At 36.3% G+C, this 20,433-nt stretch overlaps 1 protein-coding gene across 1 annotated transcript in view; it reads left to right on the top strand.

Moving 5' to 3' along the window:
* Positions 1-20,433, top strand: part of LOC107025853 (phosphoinositide phosphatase SAC3-like) — a 38,300-nt gene that overhangs the window by 11,897 nt on the left and 5,970 nt on the right. Inside the window, exons 6-14 of the mRNA XM_015226621.2 lie at positions 6,232-6,419; positions 6,499-6,596; positions 6,837-6,970; positions 7,061-7,189; positions 9,818-10,199; positions 12,226-12,347; positions 12,532-12,645; positions 15,937-16,125; positions 19,980-20,138. Coding sequence (XP_015082107.1) covers positions 6,232-6,419; positions 6,499-6,596; positions 6,837-6,970; positions 7,061-7,189; positions 9,818-10,199; positions 12,226-12,347; positions 12,532-12,645; positions 15,937-16,125; positions 19,980-20,138 — 1,515 coding nt within the window. The remainder of the gene's footprint in view (positions 1-6,231; positions 6,420-6,498; positions 6,597-6,836; positions 6,971-7,060; positions 7,190-9,817; positions 10,200-12,225; positions 12,348-12,531; positions 12,646-15,936; positions 16,126-19,979; positions 20,139-20,433) is intronic.

Raw genomic sequence — 20,433 nt, 5'->3', positions numbered from 1 at the left:
TTCATTTCATTGATTTACCAAGGCAATGTCAAAAGTACATACTGGTGAGCAGTTTTTTTTTTTTTTTGAATTTTCAACTTTGATCATTGATATGGAAAATGTACAACTTTGAGTCTGGCCATGATTAAGGGATAGTAGCAGTGTAGGACTGTTCTACTAAGTATCACCAGAAAAGAAAAAGGGGTGTGTGTGTGTGTCCATATTAGCTCAAAAGCTAACTGAACACGTCATACAATTTAGGGGGGCTCGTAAATAATATTGGCAGGGCTCATTGGCTTAGTTCTAAAGGTTGAGAAATCCCATCTATTTATACCTGGTGAGCAGGTATGCTACTCTTCTAACAAGTCTACCCAACTGTGATAATTCTTTCTTTGACCCAAAAGTAAAAATGAATTTGTTTATCTTTTGTCATCTTAAATTTTCTTTCATGTGCAACATCCTCCCAGTCCTTTCATTCTAATGGTGTCCACACAGAAGGTTAGCTTTTCATGTTGTTTTCCTCTCAGCACTGAACCTTATCTCCACCACTAATATCTCTAACACTTTCAAGAAACACATAATTGATACCGAATAGGGTTATTACTTGGTCCATTATTGTGATCCACTGAATAATGCAAAATTAAGTGATTTATATCTTCTCCATCATATTTGTTCATTTTAACGCGAACTCACAGCTGTTCGTTTCCTTCTAAGATTGTCAGCGTGTATTCACGCTGAACACTGTCCATTTGGACAGTACTTGGTTGAAGGTGAAAGAAAGTATTTTAAAGCTTCAGCTGTGTTTGGATATAAAATACACTTGAATGAAAGGAAAAGGAAGGCTATGAATAGACTTGAGGAAATTGATCACGGTAGGCTACATGAGCAGAAAGATAGCAATGTAACTGCTGAAAGGGATTCACTTTTCAGCGTGAGTTAGAAGAGACTCCAAAGGCAGAGGAGGCGTCATGGAGATAGAAATAAAGGGAGATATGGATAAATCAAGGAGATAACAATACAATTTCTTTTTCACTGGAAACTAATGCACATAAGAGATTTAATTGTATTGATAAAATAAAAATCGCGGAGAAGCTTGATGAAGATGAGGGAACTATTAGAATTACATAGTTGGTTATTGTAAGGAGTTATTTGCAGAAGTGGAGCATTTGAGGCCCATGTGGCGTGATGAAAAGGTGGCCAAATTAACTGATGTATTTAAATCGTGCAGTGGTGTCAAGGCTGTGGACTAGATGTATTTAATTTACCTTTCTTGCAGAGGTGTTGGAGAATAGTAAAGGAAGATGTATAGACAACAATGGATTTTATTTTTCTTTTTGATCAAGTTAAAGTATTATTTTGAGCAAGGTATATATTTTATATATTAAAAAGTATAGTATACCAACTGGATAGTCTCCCAAACAGACATCTACAAATAGGAAGCTTTCTATCTATGTTCCTCTTACATGTTGTCAAAAACCTCAAAAATATCTTTTATTTCTTCTAAACATTCTTGTTCACACCAAAAATAAAGGCCGAAGCAGTCCATTTTCAACTTCTGAATATTGCTCTTCTTGTTCAAACCACCTTTGATTTCTCTCTTTCCATATTTTCCACCAGATGCATGCAGGCTAATCCTCCGTCTCTCCTTCTGTTTGAACAAAATTCCTTCTCTGTCCCAGCTGTCTAATACCTCCTTTGCCCTCGCTGGCGTTACTCACTTGATTCCCGTCAAGTAGAAGTATTTCATTCATAAACATGACAAAACGGCCGTATACAAAGGCTATACCAAAGTCCAAAAGTTCAAAACTCTACAATATATGATTCTCTGCAACTGATTTTTTTTTTAATAATGAGGGTTATTTTGTAACGAAGTTTAATGCAACTCTTACTGCATTTAACTAAAAAGAAGGGGGCTGAAAGACTTTAAGACCTATCAGTTTGTTGCGTATTGTTTATAAAATTATAACTAAACTAGGTAAATTACCCGTGCTTCGCACGGGATTGGACTATTTTATTAAACTTACATATGATTATTCGGTAATATGACTTACAGTAAATGATTAAGTTTCATGGAAAATGAGGAATGAAAAAGGTTCATAAGAAGTTTAATTAATGTATTTCAATTCGATTCCTCTATAGCAAAAAAACAACTATAATAGTGGTAGAAATAATAGTTCTGTTTACTAAAAAACCAAATGTAATAAATTCAACCATTTCAACAACGTTATGAGTTGTGGAATTAAAGGTGCAAGAGTATTAACGTGACATTGCAATCAAACCCTTGAAAGGGAGCACATATAACGCTCTAAAATCAATTTTCTTTGTTTATACGAAGAAACCTGTAGAAAGGGACAAAAGAGAAGATCAATTTTCAATCATCTTCTGTGTAACTTTTAATAAAGTTAAAAGAAAAAAGTCACCAAAATAGCAAAAAGAGTTGTCATACTTACATGAATCAGTACGACTAGTAGTAAAGATTAAGCTCCATGAAATAGGAGGATGAAAACTCTTAGGAATGAAACAAACTTCATAAGAAGCTTAATCAATGTAATTGAATTCAACTACCCAACAGAAAGAACCTTCAAATAATAGTGGCAGTAAATACCCTCTTTTTATAGATAACAGAGGGTAGTGTGTATAAATATTTATTGTGCTTTATCGGAAAGGTCACAACTCTTTGGAAAAGTTGCAACCATTTTGAAAGGTCACAACCTTTCAGAAAAGTCACAATTTTCATAAAAGTCGAAACTCTTCATAAAAGTCACAACTTTTCAGAAAAGTTACAACTTTTGATATAAAAGTTGCAACTCTTCATAAAAGTCGCAACTTTTCATAAAAGTCACAACTCACAATTCTTCATAAAAGTTGTAACTATTCATAAAAGTCACCAAGTCTTCATTAAAGTCGCAACTCTTCATAAAAGTCACAATTTTTCTTTAAAGGGGAAGGCTAGTTTTGAAATTAAATAAATTTAAAAGGGAATTCTGGTTTGTGGTGGTGCCACGTAGGCGAGCCTAAGGATATATATATATATATATATATATATATATATATATTATATGATTGCTGGCAGAAATGTTGAAAAAAATGATCGGGAAGTTTGTGGATGGTAATCAAAATGCGTCCAATAAGGGTAGACAAATTAGTGATGCTGCATCTGTGACTAATGAGTTTGAATTATTTAAACAATAAAAGGCATGAAAGGTGTTACCTGCAAATTAGAACTTGAAAATGCTTATAATCTCATGAATTAGGTCCGTGTTTGCTCAATATGTTAAAGATGATTTGGTGAGAGATGGATTTAAGCCTGTAATTCAACAGGAAGTTTTCTGGTTTGGTTAATGGAAAGCTTTCATTTTTCAGTAACTAATCCCCGTTGGACAAGTCTGTCTCTTGTGTTTAGTGTTTCAAGTATAGCCATCCATAACATAAACAACCATTTAGGAGAGCCGTTATTATTGCCTATCAATCTTCTCCTATTCACCTTTTGAAACTCACCTTCCAGATTCTTGTACATCCCTTTAATAAAGAATCTTTCCATTTGTTGCACATCATTCATTGTAAAGCCTTCTTCCCCAGAGTTCTTTTTTTTAGCCGAAAAGTCTGCACCATCTATGAGGCCTTGATTCCCCCTCCCCCCCCCCNTGACTAAGAGTTGCATTTTCAATATTAATGCATATAATATGATTGATGAACTAGGAGATAGTATGGGTGCAAAGTTGAAAAGTTCCCAACCATTTATTTAGTCTTCCACTTGGTGGAAAAGGAATGTCAAGAGAATGTGGTAGGGATATGATAGAAACATGCACAAAGAAGATGTCCATGTGGAATGAACAATATTTATCCTTTATAGGGAGATTCATTTTGGTTAATAGTGTATCACATGACATACCAACTTATTTAATATCATTATTACCTATACTTTTTTTTTTGACATTGGTAACTGTTTCTATTTCTGTAACACAGTACATGGGTTGTACTGAAACCATACTTACAAAAGATCTCAAATCTACCGTCCTATCCTTATAATGAGTCTAAGACATAATTGATAGAGACAATATCATTAGAGTATCTCTGGTTGCACCAAAAACATTAAGTCAAAATACAATTCATCTTGACTTCTTGTATAGTATTCTCCATATTCTCAAAAACTTTTAAGGTTCCTCTCCTTCCATATTGTCTACCATATAGATGCAGGTACAATCCCCAGTTGTTTCTGCTCTAAGCGTGTATCCTGCTTCTTTCCAACTGTGTAATGTTTCTGCTATATTCCCTGGCATGGACTCAGATATGGTTTTGAGACATAGGAATAATCTCCATAGTTGACTTGTGACCTTGCAATGTATAAATAGACGGACCATTGTTTCTGCAGTTTCTCCACAGAGAAAACATCTGGAACATAGAGGGATCCTCTTTTTCATCAAGTTATCTTGTGTCAGCTCTACTTCTTAGCCGATAACCAGACAAAGCAAGCTAAGCAAGCTACTTTCTGTGGGATTTTGGCTTTCCAAGGCCATCGGAGTATCTGCTGGTTTGGTTGGTTCATCTTCCTATAGGCTGCATTTAGTTTAGAAGTCCCGTTACTGTTTCCTGCCACTGTAGAATGTCTTGTCCAGCCTTCAAATCACTGAATTGGTCGCGATGGTGATGAGGAATTCTGTTACTGTTTGTATTTCCCAATCATTGAGGTGTCTCGAACACAAAATTACACCCTTGAGGTGTCAACAATTCTGCTATTGTGCTCTGTTGATGTAAAACTAAGTTATAAATATCTAGGAATAATATTTCCATGTTGCCTGCTTCATGCTAATCATCCTTCCAGATGACAGTTTTAACTCCATCTGCCACACTTTGAAAGTGGTATTGACTTTGAATTCATTCCACAAAATTCTAATAGATTTCCGTAGGCTAACATCATAGGGAGTAGTGACCTCCTTTATCATCCAATTATCATTCTTCTCATCTTTCGCTACAAAGACTGTGACCCATAGACTTCGATTTTCATTTGAATATTCCCATAGCCATCTCATTCTTAAAGCATTACTCTGACTCTTCAGATTCTTGATCCCCAATCCCTCAAATCTTTTCTCATTGATCACTGCATTCCATTTGACTAGTCAATAGGTTGGATAGCATCAGATTCTTGATCTTAATCTCTCAGATTCTTGATCCCCAATCCCTCAAATCTTTCTCATAGAAATTCCTCCGGATGATATCCAATATATTGATGATTCCTGGTGGGATAGGAAATAAGGACATCATATACGTTGGAAGTGCATCAAGCACAGAGTTTATCAAAGTCAATCTTCCACCCATGTGGAGATATTGGGACTTCCACCTTGCTAACTTCTTCTCACATTTCTCAATCACCCCATTCCAGATTTCCATAGACATAGACTTGGCCCCCAAAGGCAATCCAAGGTAGATAGTTGATAGAGCACCCACTTCATACCCTAAGATTGTCTTTAAGATTTCCATGTTTGGCACTTCATTAATGCAGGGTATAAGAAGCTTCTCCTCCCGTTAACATGTAAAATCTTGGCATTCCTTCAAATATTACCTATACCTTAAGCAGTGAAAAGAAAAGAAACTCCATTAGGAGTCATTTTCTCTGGGAGGATATGCAGAGAAAAACAAAAGATGCAAATTGACAGAAAGAAATGAGATGGAAGCTGGAGGGCATGTGGTAATAACAAGATTCTACTGTGCAAATGACTATAGAAATTTAACGAGGAAGGAAGTGAACCTTGGAACAAGCTGATTACTTTTATATATGATAAAAGATATTTCTGGGATTTTATTCCAATGATTTCATATAGAGGAGCCAGGTTGTGAAGTTGTATTTGTCGTTATGGCCTATCTTACAAAATTCCCTCATTTATATAATTGGTGGAGGTTGGAAATTGGTGCAAAACTAGATTTTGGACAGGTGTTCAGGTAGGAGTCTCATGGTCTTGGAATCTTTGGAAGACCAAAGTACCAATTGAAGTTGCTGGTTTTGTATGGATTGCTGCTCAACCTGCAGCATAACTTTAAAACTTATTGTAGAAAGATGCCCAGTCTTGCTATATTTGTTAAGTTACCTATTAATTGGGTGATTGTGTAGTACTTTCTTAGCATGGTTTATTATTGTAGGTCTCAGGTTTTTGTTCTACTACATGGGCTTTTTTTTATCAGTCTTCATTAATTATATTTCTCATCTGGAGATCATGTCTTTCTTCTTTGTGCTTACTGTTCTTTTTGCCTTTCTAGATATCTGAAGCGAGGCGTAAATGAAAATGGTAAAGTTGCGAACGATGTTGAGACTGAGCAAATTCTATTTGAGGATGTCCCTGAAGATTTCCCAGTGCAAATTAGTTCTGTTGTTCAAAATCGTGGGTCAATCCCGCTCTTTTGGTTTCAGGAAACTTCACGACTAAATCTGAAGCCTGATATTATATGTATGTTCAAGTTAACTCATGCTACCTTTGTAAGAGTTCAAAAATTGCTGTTCGGTTAACTTTAATGTTTGTCATTTAGTGTCAAAGAGGGACCAGACATATGAAGCAACGAGACTTCATTTCGAGAATCTTGCTGAGAGATATGGGAACCCCATTATTATATTGGATCTGATTAAGGTGAGGGATGCTTTTTTTGGTCTGTTGTTTCTCTGTAAAGGATCAGAATTATGCTGTTTTAATATCTTAAGACTTAAAGAGGCAAGTAAAACAGTGTTTCTTCTTAGGAGCAGAGAGCCTTCTTTCTTGAACACCCTGATTCCCTTATCCCTAGATCACTAGGCATGCTAATATGCTAAAAGAAGAGAGAAAAAAAAGGAAAAAAAGCATCTCACAACTGTGAAATTCTTCAATTGACAGACCCAAGAAAAAAAGCCTCGGGAGTCTATCCTTCGCACTGAATTTGCTAATGCAATTGAGTTCATCAACAAGGATCTATCTGAAGAAAATCGACTTAGATTTCTCCACTGGGATTTGAATAAGCATTCACGAAGGTATTTGGCTTGTATATTTCTGTTTCTCTAACTTCTTATTGGAAGATCTGATTTGCTATAACTTTTGCCTTTTCTTTTCCCCTTTTTCAGCAAAGCTACAAATGTCTTGTTTTCTCTGGGAAAAGTGGCTACATATGCATTGAATTTGACAGGTTTCTTCTATTGCCAAGTTACATCAGCTATAAGATCCGAGGGATGTTTGAAATTGCCCACTTTTGAGTAAGTTATTCATTTCTTTACTAAATCTGCAAACACTTGAAAGGCTTTTTTTCTATACAAGTAATCTGTTTTCAGTTTTCATGTGGTAGTGCATATAGAGTTCTGTTCAATTTCTTTGATTGTTACTTCATGTCCAATTGGTCATTCCTCATCGAAGTCTTTATCTTTTTATGGTACTCCATTCTTTTTGATGTTTCACCTTATTCCCTCTTTTTTTTAATCAATTAATTGTATTACATATCATAAACAAGGTCATAAAAAAATACCATATACAAGTGTTATACCAAAAGGTTAAGAACCTACCCAATCAACTGATTTTCTATAAGCTCCACCCAATCATCTATACAAAAGGGGACTTTCTGAGTGCACCAAAAGAAAATAAGGAATGAAGGCTACTCTTTAACTGGGGTAAACTTGGCTCTACACCTTCAATAGCTCTTTTATTCCTCTCACTCCAGAAAAGCCACATTAATGCAAATGGCACCACATTCCATGCCCTTCATCTTCTCGTTTTCCCCCCGCTCGTCCAACTGAACATCAGCTCTTCCATTCTTCTTGTATAGTTGCTTTTTTTTATAGTTATTCCTCTATACAGATGTCAGAAGACTATCAATTTTGTATTGTTTCTTCACACTCATGGTCTTGGATATCTAGGATTGTTTTTTCCTCTTTGGCATAGATGCATTAAGTATCCNCACAGATGTCAGAAGAACTATCAATTTTGTATTGTTTCTTTACACTCATGGTCTTGGATATCTAGGATTGTTTTTTCCTCTTTGGCATAGATGCATTAAGTATCCTCCTCCAGGTTGTGATTCCTTTTTTTGTCCCTTCTGAAAAGCTTTTGAAAATTTTATAAACATGTGAATCTTGCCAAATTGCATCATAGGGATGGTAATTGTTGAAGAGTGTGACCATCTCTTCCAAAATTTTAAGCTAATAGAGTGAGCATATTTTAAATAATTACTTAATTGTGTCCTTACACACACCTCTTCACCTGCGGGCTTCATTCTTTTTCATGTGTGCGGTGAGACTTGAACCTAGTACCTTTACCTGCTTTGATATTATGTCGAAGTGAGTGACCAACAAATTTGAAAGCTTAAGCTATTAGAGAGAGCCTATTTTTAATTACTTTAAAAGCTTAAGCTATTAGAGAGAGCCTATTTTTAATTACTTTAATATGTTTTCAACAATTATGATCATCTTTTCTTGAGCTTCATGTATCTTGAATTTTGGATCAGTTATTGGTTACTACATCCTAACACACCAATAAATTAATGAGAAAGTCATATACTCAGAATTATGAAGGAACTGTAGTCTGTAGTTATGCTGTGCCTGTCATCTCAGTTGATTGGCTGGGTATATAATTGTCTTTGCGACAGCGACAGGCTATAACTATAACTTTTGAGACATCTCGCTTTTGGTGTTTGACTTGGCGTTTTCATATTTGAAGTTCTAAGTGATCAGACCTCAATCTCGGCAATCTAGACAGGTGAAGAGGTTCACTAGACATATGGGGCTGTAGAAGGGAAACCTTGTGCTGATTTAGATTTGAATTTGTGCAGATGTGCTGCAAAAATAATTAGGTTTTAGTCCATTGTCAGATTTCATGAGGATATGCTTATACTTTAAAGAACTTAGCTTGATATACATGAATAATTAGTTCTAAAACAAAATCACAAGTTTGATACAAGAAGTATGCATATGATTTGTGGTTTCTTTTTAGATCTAATTATTCATCATCAATTAAGATCCGATTTATATTGTTTCCTTGGGATCAAATTTGATCCTATGAGGTGGGACAAAGGGGACAGATGTTTCTACATAAGTAGGTCCAGATGTCGTAGAAAAGCCGAGCTGAATGCAAAGGTGTAAAAGAACTTTACACTATTAGTTTCTGGACACAACGTGACTTCCAATATTTTCTAATGGAGGCCCTGTCAACTATCATCGTGCATTGATTCTTGTACCGCAAAGGGGATTTGAATGTATCTGTTCCGAAATGATGAATACTACATGCCTCTTGCCCAGAACCCTACCGGCTCCTCTGTTTATCCATTCTCTAGTACTGTAAATAACATATTTTCTCGACCTATACTATCCGTTAGTAATTCTTGATTAAAAATAACATAGTATCTCATAGTATTCTTTCCAGTTCTACCTATCAAGACTGCGGTTTTAACTCTCTTCAATGTGAAGAGATTTTCTCTGTTATTCCTTCAGGAAGCTTTTGGTCTAGTCCTACTCTTTTCCTATTTTATGATATCACTCTCTTCTCTGCGGTCCCTTTCCATTAGAAATAATACAACGGCCTGGCTGATTGGCTTCCTTATACATTCCTTGCTATAATATCTTTTGACGCTATGAAACATCTTCTACCTTTCAAGTCATTACGACGAGTAAAAAGGCTCTTCCAGTTTCAGTGATGCAGCTTAGAAATTCTGCACTTCAGAGTTTTCCAAAGATGATAGGAAAAGTATTTCTCTTTATACGTTGATGTGAGCTACCACTTGAAGTAGGTCAGTAAAAAGTGATAAAATTGAATTGCATGCATACATTTAGCTTTTTTGCTGGGTGTTTGAGCTGCTTAGAATTGTATTTTAAAAATAGTTGCAATGATGTGCTCAGATGTACTGCTGCTAGTAATGTGGATCCTTTGAGACGTTTTGACCCTGCTGTTGAGAAACAATATAATAATGACAATGGTGAGTCAGATAACTCGGAGGGGAAAACCAATGGATGTAACTACATTAGTAATGACTATCTTAAACCAACAATGTTCCAAAAGGGGGTGCTAAGGACAAATTGCATAGATTGCTTGGATCGTACAAATGTGGCACAGTATGCATATGGATTGGCTGCTTTGGGTTATCAACTCCATGCATTAGGAGTTACAAATTCAACAAAGATAGACCTTGATGATCCTTTGGCAGAAGAATTAATGGGGTTCTATGAGAGGATGGGTGATACACTTGCTCATCAATATGGTGGCTCTGCAGCTCACAACAAGGTAATGCTAGTACTTAAAATTTCCCTTTTCCTCCTTTGCACATTATTTATGAATCAATTATTTCATTTTAAAAAAGGACCTCACCAGCAGAGGAAGATTTACGTGGAGTGGAGTGGTTCATGTGTACCCATGCTCCCTTCCGAGACGGGGTATAGCAGTAGTATTTTAAATTTTTGCTCGTTAAATACTTGAATAACAGTATGTGAACCCATGCTCAAGTGAGTTCTTTGGTTCGGCGGTTGATGGGTGCAGCTTAGTCATCAGGGTCGGGGTTTGATTCCAGACTGTAACTCTTTCTTTATTGTTTCCTTTTCTTTCTTGCTTTCGTGCCTTGGTCATTCTTTTGACTTATCAATTAATTGGTTACCGTGTCTTTAGTCATTCTCCCAGTTGTCCCTTCATTCTTATACTTCTTTTCATCTCTTTATTTGACATTCTTCTTATTTCAGTTCCAAACTTTCCAGAAATAAAAATACTTCCTCTGTACCTTTGTACTTGCCATACCTTCTTTTGCACATTTCCTGAAAAATTTTAATTAAAAGTAATCTTTGACTAATTTATCCTTATTTCTTTACAAAAAATGTGTGAATTTATGTCTTTAATGATATGCAGTCAATATTGTTTACTTTCAAGAACAATTAATAGTAAATGAGAAAAAAGTTTTTTTATTTTCCTTAAATTATAATATTTGGGACCAAATATATTCTTAATAACCATTACAAACACTCTCGTGAAAATTATCATAAATAAAGAATTTAAGTATTTTTTTCAACGCATAAAGAACTTCAAAATAGATAGAGAACTTTTTAATGGTTGCTTATTTTGCGCTATAAAATAAAAGATATTTAATTGACAATGCTATAAATAGTTTTTAAACTATGAAAACTCGTCCAGGAAAATTTTAAAGTTATTGATGATTTCTTGTAATGATAGTCTTGATTACAGTTTGCTCTTTGACTTTGTGTCACCTTAAAANCTTTTTAATGGTTGCTTATTTTGCGCTATAAAATAAAAGATATTTAATTGACAATGCTATAAATAGTTTTTAAACTATGAAAACTCGTCCAGGAAAATTTTAAAGTTACTGATGATTTCTTGTAATGATAGTCTTGATTACAGTTTGCTCTTTGACTTTGTGTCACCTTAAAAAAATTCTACAATCAAATCAAATAGTTATCTTAAAAGTAGTGGTGCACCCGTCCTGTAGAAATCCTGGATTTGCCTCTGCTCATCGGTGTGACATTTATGTTAAGTTGAAAACATGACACAACCCGAGTCATTTACAGACATCCATCAAGTTTGTCCAACTATCATGGCTCTTTACTTGGACCAAAAATACAAATGAAATAAGAGAACTTTTAAGGGTTTCTTTATCATTCATCAAATATGGAAATCTTCCATCTGTAATTTTCTTTCTGCAAATTATTAGGGTTGCTAGACTGTAATGAGAACTATTTGTGATAATTTTTAATGAGGTGGATGATAAATAAGTCTTTCGGTTTTCCTCTTTGATTTTTGAATGACTGTACTCCCAAAGCAGATAAAAGTATAATAGAAGTTTTGTTTTCACAAAGAAGTAGAAGAATAAAACTATCATAGAAATTGTTACAACCAGCTTCTTTATTGTGTTTTCTGGGGTACGTGGTGGCGACTCAATGTGTTTCCCAATTCTATTTTTTCCTTTTCTTTTCTTTTCATCCTAATAATTAAAGGTGTAATTAGTTTCTTGCATATTGAGAAAGGAAAGAACCTTTTGACTTGTAGCTAGAGCCAGTAACATAGTACAACTAATTTTTTTGTGAGATACAATCCAGCGATCAGAAAATGGAACTTAAGGAGCTAGAATGGTAGGACCCAAAATACAGTCATTCTTGCCTCATTTTTATTTGCTGTTGCCTGTTATCCCATATGCCTCCTTGATACTAATGGAAACAAAGGACATACACATGTATGTTCTATATTTTCTAAATTAATGTTAATAGTTTTGATCTTGGGCTAGTTGATATTGTGGGAATGTCTCCTGTAGATATTTTCAGAGAGGAGGGGCCAGTGGAAAGCTGCAATTCAATCACAGGAGTTCTTTAGGACTCTTCAGAGATATTACAGCAATGCTTACATGGATGCGGAAAAACAAAATGCTATTAATGTGTAAGCTCATTTTTTCTTTATTCCTATGTGCCAATGCAGTTTAAGTGAGTGGTTTAGTTTGTGCAAATCCTTTAAGTTCAACTTCTTTCCTTCTGATATCTATTTGCCAATTTACTCAAGATTTCAGATAATTTGAAAAATGGCTGAGCCTGATACTTGAATTTTGATGACATTCTGTGAGCAGGTTTTTGGGTTACTTTCAACCGCTTGAGGGTAGACCTGATATATGGGAATTGGACTCCTATCAGCATTACTATGTGGGTAGGAATGGGGAAAGCTATGTTGGCGACAGTGGAAGGTATAATTGTCAATGCTGTGGTGTTTTGCCTCTTTAACTTTCTTTTTTATTTTTTATTTTTAATTATTTTTGAAACTAGTAACATTGTATTCCTCAGCATTAAGGGCTATGCTGGCCACCTCCAAAAGTGTTTATAGAAAAACCAAAAAAAAAAAAGGACTACTTACAAAGCTCCTATGAAATCCACTAGTTGAATTTCTTCTTCTATGTTCATTTCTTTACACCAAAAACCTAAAGTAGTAATTACTTTCCACTTAATCTTCTTTATAGTGCATTCTTTCCCTACAAAAATTCTCTGATTTCTCTCCTTCCAAATGCTCCACCAGATACAAGCAGGTATGGTTCTCCACCACCTCCTCTGGCATTTACTACCTCCCCTTCTGACCCAGCAACTTAGTAGATCTGCTGTATGTTCTGGCATAATCCAATTTAGACTCATTATATTGGTAAATAGAGCCCATACTTGTGTTGTTACTTTGCAGTGGAGAAACAGATGATTGTTGGTTTCTAGGGCCTCTTTACAAAGATAACATCTTGAGGCAATAATTTTTCCCCTCTTTTGAAGTTTATCATGTGTCAGGCAAGCTCTCATAGTTACCAACCACGTGAAACACTTCACCTTAGTAGGGGCTACACTCTTCCATATAGCACTCCATGGCCCTGATTTCTTCCCCGCAGTTGTGGCTAGATCCCTTTTATACATTCTGTTCACAAAGAATTGACCATCAGTATGATGCCTCCATAACAATTTATCTGTTTCCAGATTTGTGCCAGGAAAATCTCCAATCAAAGCTAGCATATCCATTACCCACTCTGTTTCCCAATCATTAAGAAATCTCCTAAAGAGCAAATTCCATCCATGTGGGGACCAAACCTCTTGTATTTTGCTGTCAGGATTCAGGCAAATGGAAAACAACCCAGGGAATAAATTTTCCAAGGACCCTTGACCAGTCCCAGTCTTCCTTCCAGAACAGAGCCTTATTTCCTCGACCAACCTTTATCCTGACATTGTCTCTGAAAACCAGCCATAGGTTTCTTATAGTCCTCCATACTCCTACACCATATGTTTCTGTCACTTCCTCTGAACACCATTGATCTGCCTGACCATACTTGTGTTGAATGAGTTCCTTCCATAGAGCTTGATCTTCCAAATTGTATCTCCACAACCATTTGGTGAGTAAGCTGTTGTTGTGTACCTTTAGGTTTCTTACTCCCAAACCCCCATATCTTTTGCACTGTTGAACCGCCATCCAACTAAGTTGTAGCTCTTCTCAATCTTGTTACCTTGCCAAAGGAAGTGTCTTCTCAATGAGTCTATAGCTTTGACTACCTTGCCGGGAATCGGAAAAAGTGACATCACATATGTTGGCAAAGAGTCTAAAACAGAATCAATCAAAGTGACTCTTCCCCCCAAGGAATTGAGATTTCCAAGGTGTCAGTCTCCTCTCTGATTTTTCTAGTACATCATCCCAGATGCTAACTGCTTTATGCTTAGCACCCAATGGCGTACCTAGATAAACGGTAGGCAAACTCTCTATCTTGCACTTCAATATATTAGCCAAAGCTTGAATCTGTTGCACCTCTTTAATAGGAAAAATGCTACTTTTCCTCCAATTCACCTTAAGTCCAGAGCATGCCTCAAAAATTACCAGAATAATTCTGATGTGACAGAGTTGTTCCTGCTCTGCTTCACAAAAAATTATTGTGTCATCCGCATACAGAATGAGTCATATTCATCACCTCATTAATCCTGTTTTTGATTCTGAAACCCCTAATCCAGTTGTTTAGAGAAGCTCTCCTCATCAAACTGTCCAACCCTTCCATGGCAATGATAAACAGGAAAGGAGACAAAGGGTCTCCTTGTCTAAGACCTCTTTCCGCAGGAAAAAAACCTACAGGTTCTCCATTAACTAAAATGGAGAACCTGGTGGTTTTAATACAAAACTTAATCCACCCGAGCCATGTAGGGCCAAAACCCATTTGCCTAAGAGTGTTAATCAGGAAGTCCCAATTAAGATGGTCATAGGCTTTTTCAATTTCCAGTTTGCACATTACTCTTGGCACATCTCCTCTAATCCCAGTACCAATACATTCACTAGCAATTAAAGCAACATCCATTATTTGTCTCCCTTTAATGAAAGCCATTTGATTTTTGTTGACTAGCTTGTCTATCACCTTCTTCAGCCTTTCTGCCAACACTTTGGCCATTATTTTATAAACCCCAGTAATGAGACTGATTGGTCTGAAGTCTCTTCCTGACGTTCCCCTAGCGGGGGAACTCTCAATAGCGATTGTTGCTCCTTATGCCTGGTTCCGCTCAACTCTCCCTTCAGAGCTACCCTTGCCTGAAAGCAGAAGAGGTAGCTTACTAACCTACTGGAGTAAGTTAGATCATTTGCCCCCACCTTCTTAGGAATTAGAGCCACAAAGGTAAGCATTGGAACTCTTCTCGGAACTTTGGTGACAGTGAAAGTGTTGGAAGTTCTGCATCAGATCTTCCTTTATAGTTTCCCAGAATGCCTGAAAGAAGGCCATGGTATAACCATCAGGCCCAGGTGCTTTATCACAAGCACACAATCTTATCCCTTCTAGCACCTCATCCTCACTGAATTCTCTAGATAACCAGTTCTGCTCCTCCATTGTTATTCTCTGTACGTTAAGAATATTTAGTGAGGGTCTCCAGTTTTCTACCTCCTTACACAAATGGTGGTAAAAATCCACAATAGAGTTCTTGATTTCCGCCGGCTCAGAGGATAACTCTCCATTAATCTTTAATGACTCAATGGTGTTGATACTCTTGTGAGCTGTTGCCATTCTGTGGAAATACTTCGTATTTTTATCACCATTCTTGATCCACTGAATTCTGGACCTCTGTCTCCAAAAAATTTCTTCATTTTTTGCCACCTCCTCGTATTCCATGCCCAAGTGTACCTTTAGAAGCTGTTCATCACCAGTAAGAGATCTAGTCTCTTGAGTAACTTCCATGTCCCTTACCTGACTCAAAATTTGCTCCTTCCTTGCCTTTCAGTTCCCCCTATTCTCTCTCCTTCCTTGACTCAAAACTTTCTTGCTTTCTATAGATTAGATATTTATCATCTAAATTAGGATGAGACAGATATAGAAGACAAAGACTTTGATATTCTGTAGCATTTTCAAGGTTTAATTAATTTACTTTGAAATATGTGTTACACCAGAGATGGCAGAAATGTGCCTCCTACCGACTTGATCTTTTCCTGTAAATTCTTTTTTTGGTATGTAAGGATAACTGTATATTCTTATGGTGATAAACAGGTCGCTCTTTCAAAGATCATTCTCGGATGGGAACATTCTTCATGAAAGTCAATTTCCCTTTTCAACTCGTAGTATTGGAAAGGGGCTTTCTAAGTCTAACCAGTCTAACCAGTCAAAAGAAGGAAGCAAAGTGCTCTCCGAATCAACACCAGAAATGTCAACTTGTCAAAGTGATTTGACATATTCAAGGTACACAATTTATATGATTGATGGAAGTCTATTAGGTGTCAAGATCACCATCTAAAAATATGTAAATCACTATGCGAGCTGATAAGACCACCGTGATATTTAAAAGCAAATAAAGCATGTACGCAAAATAGCAACCCCACATGTGACCCGTATGTAACTGTACCTCTTCTGTACGTAACTATAATACCACGATCAACCCATCCATCACTAAATCTGATAACCATGACAATATATACACCACCTCCTACCCCATAACTTGACTCTGGACCAACATCACCGAATAGAAGCTTTTAACAAAATGTAAGACTCATACCAATTTAGAGATTGACAAGGACTCTTCGCTAGCATGATAGACCCAAATAATCATAAATTTTACTGAATCATGTCAAAAGAAAGAAAGCAATAGCCTTCATGTATCTTGAATTTGAGCTTGAATTCTCGATATAGATAATCAATTTTCTTTCGAGGAACACACATAACATCAAATATTCTTGTTAGAAAATATGTCCTCATTCTATAAGCTACAACAACTACATAAACCTTCCTTCATATATATATATACAATGAATGTATTACATATAGTGAACGAATGGATGTCTATAAATAGATTTTTCTATTTAATTGCTGAAACACATTTATGCCACCTTTTACTAAGGATCTGTTGTACATTCCCTCCAAACATGTGGACTGGAAGCTGATATTTTTGTGAATTTGGATATAAAAAGCCTACAAACATGTGGACTGGGGATTAATCATTAATATGGTATAAGATGAGTTTTGGAAGCACCAACTGCATTAAGTGGGATCTTCCGTGATGAGTAATTGTGAATCAATAGTGAACTAGGAGGATTCTTTCCCTTCGAAAGAGGTTCAAGACATTGGAATCATTTTTCACCCCTTTTCCATAACTTGGCTGTGGATAGTGTATCAAAGGTTCATAATTGGAATAAAAGGACATGGAGGATATATCATATCTTCTAATGTAGATGATAAAACTTGTAATGTATGGGGTAGGGAAAGAGCAGGTGTTATGCTTGAGAACTATATTATTGATAATGCATCCGAAGGTATGGCTTAATAATCAATCAAGTGGATGAATACGGTAGGAAATTAGGGTTCAAATCCAACCATGGAAAAATTAATTAGGTAATTTCTTTCTGTTTACCCCAAAACTTGTTGTGTAAAGTTACTCTATAAATGTGCTAGTGGGAAGTAGCAGGTATCCGGTGGAATAGTCGAGTTGTGCTCAGGATGGTGCGGACACTTCTGTTACCCAAAAACAAGTACTTTATTGATAATTATAGATGTAAAATGTTTCCACATTAATTTCAAGAAGCTGTTTGTCTTGCTACTGAGGTCAGTCACTCTACAATGTTAGAAAGGCTGGCTAAAAGTATCTTGTGTGCCAACAGGGGCAAGACTAAATCAGATTACATAGGGGAAGGGACGTTGGAAGAATCAGAAAGTTGGCTTAGTAGAAGGATGATACTTGTCACTAGGTGGCAGATTGGTCCTCAATGCATTTTGTGTATATACTATGTCCCTACTTTAAGTCTCCAAAAAGTAGTAAAATAACTGAATAAGTTAAGAAAGGATTTTCTACAACTGGAACAGAGAGAAGAACTTCCAATTTTGTCAAATGAGATGGAAGTCCAAACAGAAAAAGTGGCATGGAATTAGGAAATTCAAAAACCATAATGATAATCATTGTTAAGGGGCTGTGGAGAATCTATGACAAAGAAAATGCACTTTGTAGACAGGTGATTAGAGCAAATTATGGTATGGAGGTCTGGAAAGCTAAATCATCCACTTGTCATGGTGTCTGCGGTATGCACCTGGAAAGACATTAGACTATTATGGAGAGCTTCATAGAGAATACCATTTTCAATGAGAGAGATGGCACAGCAAACTTTTTTCCTGGCTTGATGCTTGGAACTTAGTAGCAACTTCAGTGATGGGAAGATGGACGACATGTTCCAAAGTTACAGCAATTAGAGCTAGCTTCACAGCCCTTCGTACAAGCCGTGACACTTGTTATGGAATGACTGAGTAATGAGAAATTCTTTTTTATGGGATGACCGAGTAATGAGAGGTTCTTTGTTAAACCTTCTATAAAATCCTTTGCATATCAAAAATTTTCCAGTCTTGGTGGCCATGAAAACATTGAAGAATTGAGCACCCTATAAATTGGAAAGTTTCACGTGGTTAGTGGAGTAAGATGTATGTTTGATACAACATAAACTGCAATATAAGGAAATGCAATTTCATTTGAAACACAAATGTATTTTTCCAAACTTTGTGTTGTAAGATGATCGGTTACAGGGAGTTGACGACTTGATAAATTTCCTCAGCTCATTATGTGCAGTAATGGACCAGAGTTTTGCTTGTTGTAATGCATACACGCATCATCCTCTTTGTTGAAGTGTATACTGTATATATATAATATAGATGGTGAAGCTTTTAGGGAGAGCATGCTCTTGTCTATTTGTCAGCCACATACTCTAGTTGCTCGATCTAATCATACTTGAGAAATGAGAAATTCTGCACATTTTGACCAATTTATGGTGAAAATGGGGTTGCTCCCTTGGCAAAACTGGATAGCTTGTAAGGTAACTGCTCAGGTGTGGGCTCTGTTTACAAGCATAGCCAATGAGTATTCGACTATGCCGCGGAACACACCTCTGACCTCCTTGGTTGCTGGATCGAAAGGGGAGGCAGCAAAAGTCAGAAAGATGGTGGAACAGTTCCAGCAAAAGTCAGCAAAACGCATTCATAGGGATCACTCAGAATGAATGCATGGTTTGGTGATTGCGACATAATTCAGGCTGATTCTCTGTCAGCCCCTATCAGATGCTTAATGAGACAATATAATAATGTATTTTGGATGAGAAAGCATATTTGGAAAGTAAAGATCTCCTGTAACGTGACATGTTTTGTTTGTCTTGTAGCTAGAAGGGCCTGCTTAACTCAGAATAGTTTGATATATAGGGGTGTACTACTCTGCACTAGATGTCACTTGTGTGGAAGAGAGCCACGAACTAATTGTCACGTGTTTTACATTGTTAAGTGACTGTACGAGTTTGGAATATGTTTCTAGCATAAGCAGGGAAACATTTGGTCCATGCCAAATAACACCAAGGATACGTAGTCGTGCTGGAACAAAGGGAGAAGACCCTCTGCTAAGTAGACTAGCTTTGATTTGATCCTGCATGGATATGGGGGCTGTATGGAAAGGAAGGAACGCAAGGTGCTTTGAAGATAGGGAAAGCTCATTCCAGAAGATACAATGAATTGTCTGCTGTTCTATTTTTGGTGTAAGCAGGTATTTATAGAAGATTCAGAAGTTATTTAGATGTTCTAAGATCTTTTTAAGAAGATAGAAATTTCAGATTGTATATTTTGGTACATTCCCCTGTATTATGGCCAACACAGCNCAATGAATTGTCTGCTGTTCTATTTTTGGTGTAAGCAGGTATTTATAGAAGATTCAGAAGTTATTTAGATGTTCTAAGATCTTTGTAAGAAGATAGAAATTTCAGATTGTATATTTTGGTACATTCCCCTGTATTATGGCCAACACAGCTTTTTGCTCCTTTGAATACAAAATATTGATACCATCTCTTAACAAAATAGCTCTGTTGCCTTACACCATTATTCTGTGGTTAGTTGAAGTACGGTCTATTGATTCTATTTCTCACTGGATGAAAGTGAATGTGCTACTTCTGAGCATTTAAGTGAATTTAGATTTAGCATGAAATCTACTTTAAGTTTATATTATCGTAGAAAGGAAAAAACTTCATACACATCAGTTTCTTCTCACCTTCTGCTCTGCTTATTTATCTTTCTTTATGCAGGTATGCTCAAACAGTTCCTACAAGACAACTTTTTGTAGAAATGCAAAGAGATCGATCCCTTGAACAACAAAATGCAGATACATATGACTGCTCCAACTTCGTTGACTTAGATTGGTTGTCTTCTTCTGGGAATTCCTGTGAGGAAGAGTTTTTGGACAGGTAATTGATTGAAGACACTAAGACTTGTGACATATTTTGTTTAGGTTTACATTCTGTCAGGTTCTGTTGGCTTTAGGGGTCGTTACTCGATAGGTAGGGTGTAGAAGAATAATGCTAAATAGAGTGTATTTAGTAATTTTTGTATTAGTAATGCTTCGTATTACATACGCAGAGATTATTTTATATTAAATATAGTATGCATTGCATAATTTTTTAAAAAGTATTATTTACAAAGATACCCTCCCACAAATATGGCGGAAAAGATGTAAAAAGGGTTTTGAGGGGCAATCGGGTC

The sequence above is a fragment of the Solanum pennellii genome, chromosome 7 (assembly GCF_001406875.1).
Source record: "Solanum pennellii chromosome 7, SPENNV200".
NCBI classification, from domain to species: Eukaryota; Viridiplantae; Streptophyta; class Magnoliopsida; order Solanales; family Solanaceae; genus Solanum; species Solanum pennellii.
This window is presented reverse-complemented; position numbering and strand designations above follow the sequence as displayed.